Here is an 18391-nt window from a genome sequence, read left to right as displayed (position 1 = left end):
GATGTGTCGAACATGTTGTGGACATTACACGTTCCAAGTCAAATCTTAGCTTTGGGCATTAGCAGACTTCCTGCTGGTGGCTTTTATCCAAGGTGGTCATGCTGTCAGTTGGTTTAAACCTCACAGGGGTCAATGTGACACACAAGCCTCCCAACCATGACAAGGTACCCACACATACGGGAAGATGACCCAAGGAGGAACCCATCAAACTTTAGTGCGGATCCAGGAATTATTTTCTTTAACTTTACGATGTGGGGTGTTTTCAACATTCCCATTGATATTTCAGCCACATAGGGGATTGCTACTTATAAGTGTGTGAACTTTGGTGCAGATCCAAATAAAAATCAGGATCTAGTGAATTTAAATGTGGTTTCATAAGGAGACTGTTGGGCCTTGGGGGAGGTATGCATTCTAGTTCGTAAAATGTTCTTAGAGAGACCTTCATCAGGGAACATGTTTGACTAAAGGGAATCTCAAAGTCTATAGCGACATCAAATAGAAGAGTCTCTCATGCATCACATCGGAAATATAGCTCAATATTGTAGTCCCTATGTTCCACATACAAAGGAAGCTTCACGGAAAATAATGATGTATAGTTAAACAGAGGATTAATCAAAACTGAAAGCAGTTGAGAATTAAAAAAAATTATAAAAACTATCCATACATACATACTGTACAAAATTGGGACAAAATATAAGATATACCTTCTAACACAACAGCAAGTGTTATTTTAGTGTTTTCAATGTGTTTTTTGTTGATAACTTTACAAATGTAGCTCTACTTTAATGTTAGTTTCTGAGGCCATAGCTTTTTTCTCTGTCAGTCAGTCCCTGTGAGGATCTACTTTTTGATAGACTTTTCTTCTATTCGGTCTATGAAGTCGCTTTAACTTTTGGCCTCGCTGAGTTATATAATTTTGCTGTGTTTGCTACTGATGCACCAGCAGCTCAAAAAGCACTTATCTGGCCTCTTCACATACACACTGCTACTTGCTATTGAGTCTAAAGACTCACTTGGGTCCTGCCTTTGTAATTGTGATTTACAGCAGTCGTTGCCTTAAAGGCTCGTGCTGCAGTTAAAAAAAGTGTAAAATGCTGAGCAGGCTCCACAGGAGCGGAAAAACAAGCAAATACAACAATTTCTCTGTACAAATCAATGTTCTGTGATTCAAACTGAGGGTCATCAGCAACACAAATCATGACAAATGATCCCTGCTACTTAAAGGGATAGTTCACCTAAAGATGAAAATTCACTTGATCTATTTACCACTATGCTGATGGAGGGGTGGGTGAAGTTTTCGAGTCCACAAAACACCTCTGGAGTCGGCTGCAAACTTTGTAGCAGCCGAATCCGATACAATTGAAGTAATTGATGACCGAGACTCCAGACATAATAAAACAACACAAGGCAACCCTCTTTTTACAGTGTTTCTCCAACACATTTTCAGAGTCTCAAATTTGCCACTGTTCGCCCAGTGCATCAGTTTGTTTTCCAGGTTTGAAAACTGGTGCATGTTGAAGTAAAAAGTATGAAATTTTAAAAGTTGAGTTTTGACTGGGGAAACTTCATTTCGAAACTTTGCAGACGTACACCTGCTCTACTCTTATTTTAAATATTTGCACACTTATATGCAAGCTTGCATATCGCAAGACTTTTGGCTTGTGTCTGAAAAGAAGACGAAAAGAGAAAAAGAGTCCAAAGTCTACTTCAAAGCCCAGACAACTGTGCGTTCTGTACACGTCCGTCATTGGTGGGTTAGGGTTAGGGTTAATAACCGGGTATACAACATGTGATTGGACTGTCCTCCAGCAGAGAGCAAATAATAGGCCAGGAGCGAATGTCCCGGCCTCCAGGGTCCCGACTTAAGTTCCCTCTCACATTGAGGGAGAGCCACTTTGCCCCAGAACCACTCATACAGGAGAACAATAGTTGTGATAAACAGAGGTGTGGTTTTCAATTTAAAAACCTGTCTGGAGTCGGTGTTTTCCCTCAGATACTTTGGTCTGAAACCTCAGAAGATCTCAGAGGAGATTTCACAGCATTGTGTTTAATTAATTTTCTGATGGGTTGTGCAAAGTGTTTTCCCCCCATGTAGCAAGCAAGAAATAATCAGAGCAGGAGAAGAAGCAACGTGTCTTGTGATTTCTGACAGCTTGTGTGGGAGTGTGTGTCTGCCTGTGTGTGTGTGTGTGTGTGTTTGTGTGTAAGTTGGCGAGATAGAAAGAGCAAAAGGGGAGCGAGAAAGTTAATGAATAGTGATGAAACCGACAGAAACCCTCAGAAAGCAGAGTCCTGTTGTACGAAACACAAATTAGTTTCTTTATTCATCAGTCCTCGGTGTCAGCAGTTCAATAGAACTGCACACCCTGCACGTTGGGAAATGAGACGACGCCTGGTTCCTCGAGTCGCACTGAAACAGACTGTATGACAGATAATATTCCTGAAGCGGCAGCCGGCCGCGTTATTAACCGCTGTGTGCTGGAGACAGTGGCAAATTGGGACACACTGTCGGAGAGATTTTTCACGTTTGAGGCAGCCAGCCCTTTGTCTCCAGTCTGCCACCTCTTCAGATGTCATCCCGGCCTCTCGGCTGTACATCACCCTCTCCTCTTCACCTCATGCCCTTGCCATCCCTTCCTTCCTGCCCCTCATCAATCCCTCTATAATCAGCCTCTCTGCCCACAGCGGCACAGACTTCCTCCCCCTCTCCCTTTAACATTTCTCACCAGTACAGAAACCTGCTCTTTTCCTGTTGACTGCTGCAGTGGAAAACAATCAGTCCTTCCTTGACGATAACCTCTCTTGTCTCCCAACTACAGTGCAGTGCAGACAACTACATTACACCGGAGCAGTGGCGCTCAGTGAGGAATAGATGCTTGACCCAGGTGAGATTTTATCTGCCTGTCTTGGCTCGAGCCATAAAAAAGAACATTAGTCGTCCTCTTACAAATGAAAAGTTGACCTCATAAAAAACACATAAAAAAAAGAAAGGAATAAGCTGTACAAGTTTCAAACAAATTATAGAGAGGATAAAAGATAAAATCTTACTTTGTTGTCATCTATTTTCAAGGCTGCCAACCCACCACCATCAGTCGTCTCACCTGCAGATACACAAGGTGGGTTTGTGCTTGAATATTTCACCTTTCTACTCCACTATGTTTCACTAGAAAGAAGATACCTTCTACTCCACTATATTTATTTGACAGTTTTGTTACTTTAACATGAATGTTTTATATACGGTATAAAATACGACCAATTGTTGTAAATTAAACTGTCCGACAGTATAATATAGTTAAAATGATCTGTCCTGTCTTCATGTTTAAGTAATTATAATAATGGGCTGGAAGATCCACTGGTTTATAACACATATAAAACAAGGTTATATAAAACAATTCTGATTCTGATGATGGTTCAAGATGAAAGTTTGGGACTTGAGCAAATCCTGTCATTTACAAACATGTTTGTTGAGAATATTTACTTTCTCGTTAACTTAAATGGGAATAAATTAATGAATTGTACTCATTCCAGTAGATCATCTCCTTCAGCAGCTATGATTTGGTGGCGGATAATAAAATCTTATGGGGCAACTCTGACAGTCCAATAAACGACCTTGTAAAGGGATTTTTTGATGTATTGTTATGCTGGGCCTTTACTAAGAGTCTGTGGCAACATTACATTTCTTGCTCAACGCCAAGTCTCACTCTCAAGTCTCGTGAGACTTTGGTTGTTGTAGGAAGATAAAGGTGTAAACATGAGAGAGAGAGAGAGAGAGAGAGGAGTTGGGATTTTACAGAGAGATACTATTAAGGTGGAATCGTTTTTCTGATGTGGACAATGTTGATAAATGATTGGACTGTGATGGCCGTCCCTACAAGTTTGTGCCGGTGTATACAAACAAAGAGCTCCTATAACTGGAGAAATAATATAAGAGCAAAAGAGAAGAGAGAGAGAGAGAGGCAACAAGTTGAGGACGACGAGCTGCTATACGATTACGAATGTATATAGTTGGTGTTCCTGTGGTTGCTGTAACCCTACACCCAAGAATAATTTGACCCTTTTATTGGTGAAAATAGCCCTTTAAGTTGACATTTCGTGGGCTGTTGCAGTTGCCACATTAGATTACATTGTAGCCACTGCTGCTGTGTTGCAGATGCTGTCAAACGCGATCTACAGGACACTTACACACCCTCATTGACAAACCCAGCTTGAAAAATACAGAAATTCCCTTAAAATCCCCCCTATGAGACAGACACCCTCAAGTAAAACTTCTCAGGTGGGAATATCTTAATTAAAATGAACATCCTAGCAATTTACAGATTCTTTAAATCAAAGATGAATGCTTGATAGATAAATGGACAACACTATCAGGTAGGAAAATGTCCCTTATTAAATGGTATCGGTAAGTGAACAATATATTACATAGCATGTGTTTCCTGTTAGGTTAAAGAACATGTGTCAAACTGCAGAAACATATGAAATAAGTTTCTTCTTCTCTGCCGACCAGAAGAGGGCTCCCTCAGGTACGCCCACCTCGACATCGCTGCCATGGGAACGGCTCAGAGAGTGGGGGCGGAGCATGACCAGGGCAAGGAGGACACACTGACTCAGCAGGAGAACTGGCGGCGAGGCCACCGCACTGAGTGCAATGACTGAGTTGATGACAAAAAAACATTTTCATTACTGATTCTCTCCATCTCTCTGAATAAGCTTCATGCTCAAATGCAGCTGATCATCACACTTAAAAAACACACACACACAAACACATACACACAGTTGTACCAGTGTACAGTTATATTCCCGCAAACAATCCATTCCAATATAAAGAAGTAAATAGGACATGTCTGGATAGTTTTTTATGCAGCTGCCACATGGATGTCTTGTGTTTATATGCTGTAATTTCTCTATACTTATAATTTGAATTTGTTACCTTTTTAACCTAGAACTTGTTTGTTGGCTGCATGGCACTTAAGCACACTGTGGCAACTGTTGACAGAGGAACTTTTTTCTATGCACCTCCTTTAAGATTCTCTCAGGATAACTGCCGATCCGTATACGATGAACTAATACATGACACCACAAACGACTGTTTACCACAGATATTACAGAAGTGAGACGCTGGTGTCATTTGTTGTAAATTCTTATTCTGAATAGTTCTCATTGTTTGGGTGTGGCTGTATTTGTTGTGTCCTCTCTCACGGAGGGTTAGAAACTGCCATTGCTTGATTTCATACTATTTATCACCGGTTTGGATCACGCAACGAGATCAAGCCCTTCTTCCCATCGCACTGACACCTGCAATCAGCGGCTCAGAGTCCCAGCTAGCTCGGCAATCATTCCACATAAGAGCTTAAAAGCATTCGATTGAAATAAGCAGCTTTGAGTTATATCTCGGGTGCAAATTGCATTAATCCAGGCCCATGTGGCCCAAGCAGGACATGACTGAGTAATCAGCCAGCCAGTAACATTATTCATCCCTGTAATCAATGTCTCTGCTTCTGGTCCATAAGAGGGCAAGAATTGATGAATGGAAAAGTGCAGTGTGTGTGTGCGCTCCAATTTCTCACCTCCCTCTTGATATCATCAGGACAAATAGTCCAATATTTGAGGGTAATTCATATTTATGGTGGCAGTTCCTCACCAGTGTCTCTGAGTAGGAGGTGAGGAGAAAGAACACGGGGGAAAGAGGCATTTTTTTTGTTTTATTTCAAACCACAGTCTGTCAATGTCATTACAAGAAGAACTTTTTGTAAATAGTAGCTGCTTTTATTTAGACTATATGAATGATATTGAACTATATTTTTTAAAACATTATTGTTTGTATGTTGTTGGCACCTGTATCTTACTGAACATTAAAGATTGCTGTTACATTTTCAGGTTTCAATGTTTCTTACCCGAATTTGCAAAGCATCCTTCATTTGATATCGATCGGACAATAACAGCATTGTCCCAATATTTCAGCAGACTGAAGCATGAGTCACTAAAGTAGTAACAGTTTATGTGATGGAGCAGTTATTACTTGCAGAGCTGAGGACAGGGAGGTGTAAATAAATTGTCTGGGCATCGATGTGCCAATATGTCTTCTGATGCAGGTGGTTGGCCGCCCCCCAGCACCTGAACCATCTTCGATACATCATCTGGTTAAGCCTGATTCAACTGCTGCTGTCTGGCCCTTAACAACAACCACCCACACTGCATTTGGCTTTGTTGGAGTGAAGCTACATCTTCAGTTTTTGTACTACAAGCTCACATTTCTTCCAAACCAGCCTGTCATTCGCTGCAGAGTACCAGACTGGTCCGTAACTTAATTTTTAATTCATGTATACCCCGTCTGAAAACCTGACCTGGTGGTTCTCACAATAAGTCCAGCTGATTAACAAGAAATCTCTCATATGCACAGTATGTACAAACAAATTCATTCATGCAGACATTTGTGAAATCAACAACTAAGAACACTAGAAAAGTAGAAAACCTTCAATGTAAAAACAGATTCTTTGTACAGTGGATGAAAGGGAATGTTGGGAATGTGGCATTACGTTGTGTGTGGTTACAGAGGAGATTATTTAAGTTCAGTCAACCTTCACCGACGTAATGACCGTGATCTGAGCCGCTCAGAGCTCATTGTGCTCGAGTCCCTGACGAGAGATCTTGTTGGACAAATCCTGCATGTGTTTCTTCATCTGAAAGCAAGACAAAGAATGTACAGTCAGTGGCAAAGTGGCTTATGTCAATACAAGTAACCACTACCACACACAAATTTAAATACAGACACACTCCTGTTAATCTGTTGTTCAGCATCAAATATGCTCTATTTGTGCAAAATATACTTTCTAAAAATCCCTGTTCTCTGAATTGATACTAACTAGCTGAGTGCCCATTCTCAACCTACTTGTATGGAATGGCCTGTTTGCTTAGACTGTGTTAATGCTGGTTGTAGCTTTCTTTCTGAAATTGTAAAAGTGACCTGCAGTAATTCAGCCGCGGCAATTCAAAACCGACAGAAGCCGCTGCTGCTGCTGCACAAAGATCTGTTCACCTGTGTATTCAAAGTCCAGTGAAGCTCAGGAAGCTCACTTCTCAGAACCCAGTTGCCATTGACGTGAACGCACTGTTGTCATGTTTGACAAGATCCCTTACATTGATGAGTCCCAGCCACTGCTACAGAGCGCTGGTCGCCTGTTAATTCAAAGTTTATTAATATTCAACGTACCATGTGTCTAAATAGTTGCAAATTTGACACTGCACTTCCTTGGGCCCTTAAAATTACATGTGCTCAGAGTGAAGAAGACAAGGTGAGCGGTCCTCGAGATATGTGAGCCACGCACAGACAGACAGATTACTGGAATTAGTAGAGATATTCTTAGCTGGAGTTGCAGCTTGTTAGTTAAACCACTTGTTTTACTGTAATATTTTCCTCCAGACTGAGACTTTGTAGTATTACTGGTATATACTACTACAGTAAATATAGTAAATCCATACAAACACCTCTTGGAAGGTCTTGACATAAAGATGACCGACAGAACTAATATTTATTTAGCATTAACCTCTGGTCACATGAAAAAAACATCAGGATTTATCAATCACAACTTTCCCACAGAATACGTCATTGTACTATAGTAAATCTATCTGGTTTCACCACTGCTGTCGACCAAGTGTAAACATTAATGTACAGTATTTATAACAGGATTTTTCTTTGTGTGATGTTTGAGCAAAGCGTTTCTTTTTGGAGCTTTTCATCATTATCCAACGACCTATTGTTTATTAACACATACTGTTGTGTTGCAACTCTAGAATACGAGTCCTACCGTTCTACAACCGGAACAATAAGAAGTCTTGTAAACCTTTGTCCTCCACTAAAGTGCAGTTTTCTCCTCTTGAATCTTCCCATTATGAGTTTAGCTGTGTGGTGTTTGGAGGAAGTAAGAGTGTGGAGTAAAAGCTGACACTTTTACCTTGTAGCCCATCTCCCTGGTCTTCTCAGAGAGTGTGTTGTACTTGTCCTGGTTCCTCTTGATGTGCTCCTTGTCTCCCAAAGCCTCCACGTGTTGCAGCTTCTGGTGGGACAGCTCCAGCTGCTCCTGGTAATGGCTGTGCTTCTCCACCTTGGTCTCGAAGTGACGCAGCTCCTCCTAAATGACCAGGAAAAGGAGGGCAGCGAACACACAGGGGTGCAAGTTCAGTTCACCTTCAATTACATCCACAGCAGCACAGGGGATCTGATATGCATCTTAAGTAGTAACTAGATAGAATATTTCACACAGAAAATACGATCCGCATGCTTCCCTGAGATTCGCCTGAACTTGGGAGCTAGATGTCTTTAAAAAATTGAAATTTAAATTGAGTTGTTCAGCACATTCATCTGCCCATGGGACAAAGGGTGAAAGGAGCACGCATAGAGACAGGAGAGTGGAATACTTTCAGTGCATTTCAAATGTGTAATGCATAAATTGTGACCATAATAAGGTGCTCTCTCTGCTTCATGGCTCACCATACATAAGTAGTACTTCACTACCACATATACTAGAAAAGTTAATACTGCTGTTACCAGGAGAGCTCTTGATTTAAAAGTTTGTAAGAGTTGGACTGCGGCAATTCTGATCAAAGCAAAAAGTAATATCTGAGAACAGGAATCCCAAAAAAATTGAAGCGCCACCTTGAGAGAGTCCAGCTCGTCTTCACTGAGGTTGGTTCTCTTGGCAGACTCCCACAGCTCAATCACACGAGGCTCCCGAAACTCTATGGAGGAAGAACAGACAGACAGATGAAGAGATAAATAATCGAAGGAGACAGCTTGGAGCCTCACAAATACTGGTTCGGTCGAGAGGGAGCTTTGAAGAGGAGCAGTCACAGCAGATGTTTTCTAAGATACAATCACAGTAACAAGCTGTCCTGGTTGCTCAATCATAGGTGTATACGCTCAATATGAAACAGGAGAAACAGAAGAAAATGTGCCTGCATTCATATCTCAGCTTGAGTTTCTGCCACAACAAAACCGCACTAATGAAAAGCAGAAGAGGGGGAGATTAACATTGTTTTGTGCTCAGGTGACAAACCAACCTGGAGGGGAGTGAGTAGAGAGGAAGTAAAGTAGTCAGTATGAATCAGCAGAAGGAACATTGCCTTCGTCTAAACACCACAACAGACTCCCACTGAAACCTGCACAGCTGAGACGTCACAGCAGCGACCTCGATTCAAAGCAGCTGATTTACAGAAACAATAAGACGATCTAATCAGAGCAATAAACGTTTCCGCCAAGAGAAACATCGCAAGGACACTGGATGGATGCTTCACTCCGAGCTGCTGTAAATAACACTCTCTCTAATCGTATTTTTCACATCCTTCCCATTTGTCCGAGTCCGAGTCAGTTATCTGACAGTTACTGTGGACTCTCACCTGAGTTTTTCCTGCCAAACCTAGATCTAGTCTAGATTATCTAGAGGAGTCACAGTGAGGGAACAGGCGTGTTGATGACGTTTCCAACACGCGACGGATGCAAAACAAAAAATAGCAAAAAGAATACATATATCTCGGGATGAAACAGATGTGCCATGCACATAGAAGACACGGACGAGGATGTCAACTAGGAAAGAAAAGGAGATTCGCACGCTTCTGGCGAGATCCGCCCGCTTCTGACGTTCTGCCTCCTACATGTAGCTTAACCCCTCGCAACAAACAGTTGTGATACACAGTACAGCACAGTGTGTTACTTTGATTACAAATCCAAGTCAGTGAGCTGATGAGATAAATGCAGTGAGACTGAGATGCAGAGGTGAGCTGTGTGTGTGTGTGTGTGTGTGTGTGTGTGTGTGTGTGTGTGTGTGTGTGTGTGTGTGTGTCTGTGTGTGTGTGCTTTGTCTCCCTCACCGCTGTCTTCGGTGAAGCCCTCATGGCTGAGCTTGCTGAGGCGCTCGAAGCCCTGGTTGAGGTCTCTCATTTTCTGCTTCAGGTCCGTGTGCTTCTGGTGCAGCACATTCTCTTTGACGTCACCCTCCAGGGGAGAGATCACGTTCTTGTGAATTTCTGTTGAGGCAAAGAGACAAGGGGCGGGGGGGTTTAGGGCATAGGAAGGTGGTTTCGATGGGAGGATGAAGAGGAGAGAAATTCAAGCCATGAAAAAGAGGTGAAGAAAAGCTGCATTTTACGAGGCTGGATTTTTTGTTTGGCTTGTATCACATTTATTTTTCCATAAGAAGCCTGAGTAGCCTGTGAGTCTATTCTTATTGGTTGAGTTGTCAGTGAGGAGATGAGGTTCTTTCCTGTTTCATCCCTGAAAAAGGCATGGAGGTAAAAAGCGGACAAAGGCCAACTGGACAACGCAACACTGACTTGATGAGAACAGTTGACATTTGGATCAAAAGAAAAAAAAAAAACCCCGAGGTCAAATGAAGTCTGGGAAACCTACGCGGGCGCCATGTGGAGGTGGTGGAGTGGTGGTGGTGCACGGAGAGACTCCCCCTCCAGGCAACATGTGATTGGCTCAATATTTAAATGCTTCAGACAAGCCGAAAAATACCCCTGGCTTGTTCGGCAGAAACACGGCACTGTGGAGATCTAACGGAAAAGTCCTGGCACAAAACGTCTGCAAACTGTCAATCAACGTCCGAGATGCGCCTGCCTCCCGTTTCCATTTGAAACACAGCGGGGCCTGTCAGCTCGACTTAAAACTCACATTCTGATATGATGTGACAACTACTGATAGAGCACAGAGCGGGGGGGATACCTGCCATCTACGTAAATAAAATTTTACAAACAGAAAGGGAGCCTTCTTCACTTGGGCCTGGGTATTTACTGCATATTTTTATGTTAGAAACTGTCCTGATACATAGAAGATATATAGATCTTGCAATATTTCTCAGAAATTTCCCAACATTTTATGTAAAGGTTAAGTTTAGCATAATTATGTCTCTTATTAAAACATATGTGATTAAATGAGCTACTTAGAGCAGAGAAGACAAATATATAATATATGTTGCTGTGTCACAGCAGAACAGAGGAGAACAGGGATTAACTGCTCATAAACTTGGCTTCAGAAAAAAATCTATAAAAGGCATTAGTGCACAGTGAGTGATTCACGCTGCTCACCCTCAGTCCTGCTGACTGTGTCCATGAAGATATTGTACTCGTGGACTTTGTCTTTGTGGTGCTGGAACTCCCTCTTAAGGCTCATTAACTCCTCAGTGGAGAACTTCCCCGAGTTCTTGGCCTGGTGCAGGTCGAGTCATTGGAGACAGAAGGAGTTAGAAATAGCAGATCAACAGGTATATTCTGGCTGGAGAAGGATGGAGGCATGAAATACAGTAATGACTCTAATATACACATAAATAAAATCAACAGATTGTATAACGCAAGAAGTTTATAGTTCCATTTTACATGACATATAGAAGATACATGGCGTTTAAAGAATATCAGGTGTTTCACACAGCATCCAAATTTAAATTTTTGTTATTGTTTTTGATTCTCTCCAATGCTTGCACATCTATGAATTATATTAAAACATTTTAACACCACTCAAGCAGATACAAATATTAAATCTAATTGTCGACTGCTATTTTTAAAAACATGTTCTTGTGCCTCCACCAACCAATCAAGTTGCAGTTTACATCCATGTCTGTCCATTCTATGTAATATATGTAGAGGAGACTTTGAGGGAATTAAATAAAAGGTAATAAGTGTATTTTGTCATAATTGCATATGAATTCTTGGGTTATTTATGGCCTTATGTGTTTAGTGAGGTCACAGTGACCTTTGACCACCTAATTTTTATCAATTCATCTTTGCATCCAGGTGAAAGTTTCTGCCGTATTTGGAGACATTTCCTCAAAGTGTTCCTGAGAAATCACGTGAACAAGAATGGTACATCTGGACGGACGGAGCCTCCGGCCTTGATTATCCCTGAACCTTTCTGCTTTTTCTGCTGAAGCAACTCAAGACTTAAATTGTGTCATTTGAGTAATTATGAGATAAATTAAACTTTTCTTGATTTTCATTCCATAACAAGCTGCATAGATGCCAAAGCACAAGCTTTTGAAATTAAGGGCCTGTAAGCATAATACATTTTATTTTGTGCTTTAAAAAAAAAAAAAAAGTGTTACTTTGATCCATAAAAAGTTCAATTAAAGCACTATTGGTGCTGCTGGGTGAAAACTGTAACCTCAAAGACCTTTCACCGTGTAAATCAATTAGTATACCTCATGTGTTTTAAGTGGTGTCGATTGATCTCAGATTATTGTATATGTACATTTCATCCTCTGCAACAGAGTAGGAATATAAATCTCACAATGAAACTGTGAAAAACAGGGTATATACAGTATATATATATATATATATATGTCAGAATAACACGTTAATAAAAACATTAAGCTGATGAATCACGCGAAATGGGACCTAACAGGACTCTGAGCCTCGACAAAGCAGAGCCCAGCATCAGCACGGAGGAGTGCCCAGTGGTGCTCAACTCAGGCAGGGACCCATCAGCAGCTGTCTGTCCTGGCTCACAGATATCTGGCCACCCCTGCCACTTCTGTCTCAGAGACTCTTCACACTCTTAGGTAACATGGTTCAGAAGAAGAGGGCAGCCTTGAACTCTGAGAATGCAAACAAGCTAGTTTGTCTCTAACTGGCTGAAGGAGAGCTAAGTGGTGAGGCAGATGCGTCCATTGGTGTTAAGTAACACTACATGTTGATAGGTCAATCTGTTAAGGCCTATGATGCCACGGAGATTTTTGTTTAGTTTGGTTTATTTTGTCATTCAAGATAGTAGTAGGTAATAAGATGAATAAGATAGTAATAAGAGGAATTGAGGTCAATGTGAAAGATGTTTTTTGATGGTCTATGTTCAATAGAATGAAAATGTTGCACCCTGTATTAGAAAATGCACTAAAGAGTTAAACTGTTGCGCTCCGTTGCCTAGGTTTATTTTGGCAAATATGATATTGGAGTATTGATGTCAAAGGGACTGTTACTCTGTTGTCAGGTTGACATTATTATTATGGCCCAAAATGCCCTTATTGCATATGAATAGTGAAAAAAATATTATTCATTGATTTATTTATATACCTAAATCAATTTGACATACCACCCCATGTCCCGTGTGGGGTGAGGAAACTATATATATATATATATATATATATATATATAGAAAAGGTTTAAACATATATGATATCTGCACACAAATTGTACCTTGTTCCAGAGTTTGTCGAGCCTGGGATCATCAAATATGTCTCCCTCCTTGGTGTCGTGGTCCTTCAGCGAGTTGCTCTCCAGCGGCCGTGTGTCTCTTTTCCCATCCATACCAAACTTGGCCAAGATCACTGAACAACAATAGCACATTCACTTTTTATCAACATTGATATAAATGATGCTGACATAAGCCTGTGAGCAGTTACAACTGAGCCTGTCATGAAAAGAAGCTCAGGAGAATATAGAGACTAAGACATATACATTCATTATTGAAAATGAGAGACTCTAACACATTTCACACTACAAATTACCCAGAGCCACACAACCCTTAACAGGAACTCATTTATTCCACAGTCACCACACCAGTTGAAAGGAACAGAAAAAGGGAGCAGCATCCCTAATGAATCAGGAGCGGAAAATAAGCTACGAACACAGAATGTTTGGTTGGGGAAGCTGTCATGTTTTCTGAGAAATGTAGCACACATGAAAAACTTAATATCTAAAGATGAGCATGAAAGAGGAGGGAAATTCTCATTTATCCTCCCGCCTGGATGGCAGCACGCTTCCACAAACAAGGTAACAAAAAGGGACAAGATTAAAAAAAATGATTCTAAATGCATCCAAACCTTCCAGGACACTAAATTCCCATGACAGAACAATGATGATGTTGCCGCGAATTTAGCATTTCTGTAACTAATTTGTTAAATATTTACCAGTTATTTGCAAAAAAATATTGTGTGCCACAATTTATCATCGGCCTCGTAGTGTGCCAACATTTTGGACTGATACACACAGCACAACACAGAGTTGGACTTTGCTCTGAAGAAGCTCTACCCTCATTACTCTGCTCCAGTAAACTCATATTGCATCAGTTGACTCAGCATCGTCGCAACACTGTTAGTTACCCATCAGTGTCACTTATTAACTACTGACCCTTCGTTAGGACAGTGTCCACATGTCTTGTTTATAATTCTCATAAACAGGGTGAAAGAACTTGATGATATTTTACATTTTATTTTATTGCAGCTGATCTACAACGAGTGCTGAGAGTAAAACAAGTTTATGGTCCCAGATCAACCAATTTACAACAGGAAAAGTGTCTGCGTCTGTCTCTTGGCATCTCAAACTGAGAGGATCAGAAAGAAGTGCTGCAAAAAGTCGAAAATAATTGAGAGTGACAGGAACAATTTTTCAGCCCAATTAGAATGACTCAAGTAGAATGGTGTGATTCAGTGAAGGAGAGATGATATATATATTTATCCTTCAAAAGGAGCACAATGTGGCCATGCTGCTCTGCCTGGAGCTGGAAGGTCACTCTTCCACTGAGGAGTTTGGATGGAGAGTTAATGTTAGAGGGTTAGAGAGTCCAGGAGGGGGGGACTTGCACAGGGAAGAAAGTCCACTGGCTGATGGCTGATGTTAAACACACTGGTGTTCAGGATATGGCTGGTGAGGAACCCTTCACACACTAATACACCAGCTCTGGGTTTAATCATGACTGTGATTTTCAAAGTATGTCTTTCCTGTTCCTTCATCACATGATGGAACAGTAGCTGTGTCTGAAGCTACATTCATACTAATATGTGCACTTCAGCCTCGTATCAGTAGTAATCCCTGTCCATACTAATGCATACCATGTGACCATTCCCACTGGATGTGAGAACAGGAAGCTGTTTTTCTACTCTGCAGTTAGTTGGGAAAAACGGGAACGGCAGCGTTTCAAAACTTGTTTGCATTTGGCAGGCGTTAACGTGGCAACAGTGATGAGTTTTAAAATGAAAATGTACTTGTGTGGATGAACTCTGACTGGTAAAACCTGTGAGAAATTCTCACAGGTGCAGTTGCTGTAAGCAATAAAGTATCTTAAATCCAATGTTTCACAGATTTCACGTTTAATCTCTCATCCTAAGTGTTTAGTAAAAATGTAATGAAATCTGCAAGTAATTCCTTAAAGCTACACTTTTAATTTCTGTAAAAACAAAAATTAACCTTGGCAGAGATGAGAAATAAAATTTCCTCTGCGACATGTTTTGCTGATAGAACATGAATTATTTTACCAGCCAAATGGCAGTTTATTACATTTAAGCTACCATGTCAACAATAATGTGTTCCTTGGTGTTAGTGGTGTTAATTACTTGTTAAAATCATACAAATTTCAGCACAGAGGGCCACTGCCAAGATTTGTGATTATATATTCAGGGCAGAGTGACTCAACAGTGAATTCAGGTTGAAGTGAGGACACAATTCCTGATTGTGCTAGTGAGCAGAGACTGTCTCACCATTGAAGTTACGTCTGAGCTGGGCCTCTTTCTCCCCATTTTCATCCAGCCCCTCCGCCTTCATCTTCTTCCATTGCATCTCATCTTTTTCCTGAATCTTCAGATCACTGTGCAGCTCAGACTGCCGCACTGGGGACAACTGCGTCTATCAGGACCAAAATAAGGGACATCGTAAAACGACTGCGACAGAGGGAGGGAGAAAGATTGAGCAGAGAGAAGGGGGGAGAGGGACTGGAAATAGAAACAGTGACAAAGAAAAAAATAACAGGGTGACAGCTGCAAATTATGCTGGGAGGTAAATTAGATAAACTGTAGGTGTTCGATCAGTGAAAATGGAAAATTTCAATCCCTAGAGAAGATTAAATTCAAGTAGAGACGGAAACATTCTTCACAATTTGAAACTCAATCCTAACCTCTCTCCGACCTTGATGACAAACCTCGAAATCACAGTCTGCACTGGTCTGAAAATAGGGCAGGTCATGTAATGAGTAAAGCATGGTGTGCTGAAGAAGATTTGCTTTACCGTGTCTTTTTACCATTGGACATTAATTAATCATCATCATCATAAAAATCACAATAAAGTTAAATTATGGAGCACTTTTCAAAATCCACATTACTAAATGCTTTACAATGGCAGTCATAAAGTCAACAGTTTTAAAATAAATGGAATGGATAAAAACACGTTTTGTGAAACAGAAATAGGGAAATTAAAACTTAAATAAAATCAGGGAAGGCTTTCTGATAAAAGTGGGTCTTAAGATGAGACTCAAAAGACATCACTGACTCAGTTGCACTCATCGTCTCAGGCAGGTTGTTCCAGAGCCTCGGGGCCATGACTGCAACAGCCCTGTAAATTCTATTGTAACTTATATTGTATTAATTCATTAGAACCCTGTCTTTATGGCCAACAGTGGATATTTCCACCAGAGAGATGACCATAATTACAGTTTTCTGCAGAGGACCACTGAAGTTAAGTGGGGCAACGGGGTATGTAATTGAGTTCCTCAACGGCCATCAGCTGAGATCATTTAAAACAGTATTCCCAATAACCTTGTAGTACCAAGTTTATCCAGCTTATTGGCTGAAAACAAATCAACTAAATCTTATTAACACCAGCCACACTTTGAAAATTGATGCGCATCTAGTTGAGGTCTTACGGTACGGGTCCTATGGAATGGCAGAAAGGCCCAAGACAAGACTTTGGGAGTTTATTGTCACTTATTATGGACGTTTTATTTGATTTGCACATTAACAAGTATAATGAAATGTAGTGTTATATGTAGGGTTGCAAAGGGGCGGAAAATTTCCGGTAAATTTCCGGAAACTTTCCATGGGAAGTTAAGCTCGGGAATTTTGGAAATTTTGACACTTTTTTTGCAAATGTTAGCTTATAACAGGTAACTTAAATGTAGTTGAAAACAAGACTAGGCAAGCCTAGCTCAGCTGCAACCTGGATGCAGCTAGGTGGGAACATTGTCTGCCAGAAACCTATGACTTTCTGTTGTTTTTGAACGTCTTTGTCACTTGTTACACTGAAGCCATGTTCATTTTAATACCAAGTTTATTTGTATACAGTAGGCTAACTTTTTACAGCAGTGAGAGTAGGATGTATGTATGTGTACACAAAAGTACACCATCACCTCGATTACTCGCGGCTGTTGGGGTCCATCAAAAAAGCGAGAGTTGGGCTACTTATCAAAAATAAAAGTAATTACCGCAAATTAAAGGCTGAGCAATAAAAACGTCATTCAAAACTCTATTTTAAAGATGTATGGAATGCAGCACACGCTGTGTTTCTTTGAAAAGGATGTAGCTAGCTATTGTAAACCAAATTGACAGAATTAATGGATTGTTTCATTTTTCTCTCAACCCGACATGATCAAATGCGTCAAATGAAAGTCCGAAGTCCTCTTGTCCGAGAAAGCACGCTGTATCCATTATTGATTGACAACGCAAACAGGTGACTGTATTTATAGTCCACAGGAACAAAATTGTCTTGCTGGCAAGTGGCTAACGTTAGCAATTCTAGATCTTGCAGCATGATCTTGGTTAAAACAACCAAGATCATGGTTGATCATGGTCGATGACATCATCAGCATCGCTTTCTCCTCCGCTGAGCCACAGGAGACATTTAACACATGTGAACTACTTCCCATTAACTAACGTTTCTGTGTAAAACTACTTCCCCTTTGCACTTTACATCCATTTCCTCTAAAGTTAAAATATATTCAGAAACCACCGCACAAAGTCTCAACTTCACTATGTAAAGTGCCTTGGGATAATTAAGTAAATACATTTAATTAAAAACCATTTAGCTTTAATTAGGTCAATTATCAATGTACTACACACACGGCCTGTTACAGACTATTGTTGTATTTAGTTAGCTTCACTAACCACGACCTACTGTTCCTTAATGTGTTAGTGTGGTCGAATCACTGTGGTAGATAGATTAAACACTACAGACCATAGATTTAAACACTACAGACTATAGATTTAACACTACAGACCATAGATTTAAACACTACAGACCATAGATTTAAACACTACAGACTATAGATTTAACACTACAGACCATAGATTAAACACTACAGACCATAGATTTAACACTACAGACCAAACACCACAGACCACAGATTGGAACACTTACCCTCATGGCTTTCTCCCACACCTGGTTGAGCTTCGCTATCCTGAACTCCACCTTGTGTCCATCACTGCCGCTCGGCTCGGGCTCGTTCTCTTCCCGGGAGTATTTCCCAGCCATGACACCACAACACAGACACAGAGCAACAACTAAACACTGCAGCTGCATTTTAACAACAACTGTACACAACCAGAGACAGGAAAGCAGCTGGAAGACACAAGCTAGGTCGGTCAAATTAGCCGGAAGACACTGCAACTGTGTCTGTTATTGTGGCTCGGGTCACGAGTCATGTGCT

General features: G+C 40.8%; 2 protein-coding genes across 3 annotated transcripts in view; one reads left to right on the top strand and one right to left on the bottom strand.

The window, feature by feature from the left end:
- dok7b (docking protein 7b) overlaps positions 1 to 5867 on the top strand; it is a 25548-nt gene extending 19681 nt beyond the window's left edge. Inside the window, 3 exon segments of the mRNA XM_047342224.1 lie at positions 2820 to 2885; positions 3071 to 3214; positions 4477 to 5867. Coding sequence (XP_047198180.1) covers positions 2820 to 2885; positions 3071 to 3214; positions 4477 to 4653 — 387 coding nt within the window. The 3' untranslated portion in view covers positions 4654 to 5867.
- lrpap1 (low density lipoprotein receptor-related protein associated protein 1) lies at positions 4514 to 18391 on the bottom strand. 2 transcript variants are annotated; one of them, XM_035166199.2, is made up of 9 exons: positions 18103 to 18391; positions 15456 to 15600; positions 13177 to 13307; positions 11080 to 11200; positions 9862 to 10017; positions 8651 to 8733; positions 7950 to 8126; positions 6576 to 6677; positions 4514 to 4649 (listed from the first exon to the last, which is right to left on the bottom strand). In XM_035166199.2, exons 1-8 carry the CDS (start codon positions 18262 to 18264, stop codon positions 6609 to 6611), a joined length of 1044 nt encoding a protein of 347 aa, XP_035022090.1. In that variant the 5' UTR covers positions 18265 to 18391; the 3' UTR covers positions 4514 to 4649; positions 6576 to 6608. The 2 variants fall into 2 exon arrangements, with proteins under 2 accessions (XP_035022090.1, XP_035022083.1); XM_035166192.2 differs by lacking the exon at positions 4514 to 4649 and having other exon boundaries at positions 5685 to 6677.

Source organism: Hippoglossus stenolepis, chromosome 2 (assembly GCF_022539355.2).
Source record: "Hippoglossus stenolepis isolate QCI-W04-F060 chromosome 2, HSTE1.2, whole genome shotgun sequence".
Taxonomy (NCBI): Eukaryota; Metazoa; Chordata; class Actinopteri; order Pleuronectiformes; family Pleuronectidae; genus Hippoglossus; species Hippoglossus stenolepis.
The sequence above is the reverse complement of the archived record's forward strand: the minus strand, read 5'-3'. Positions and strand labels throughout refer to the sequence as shown.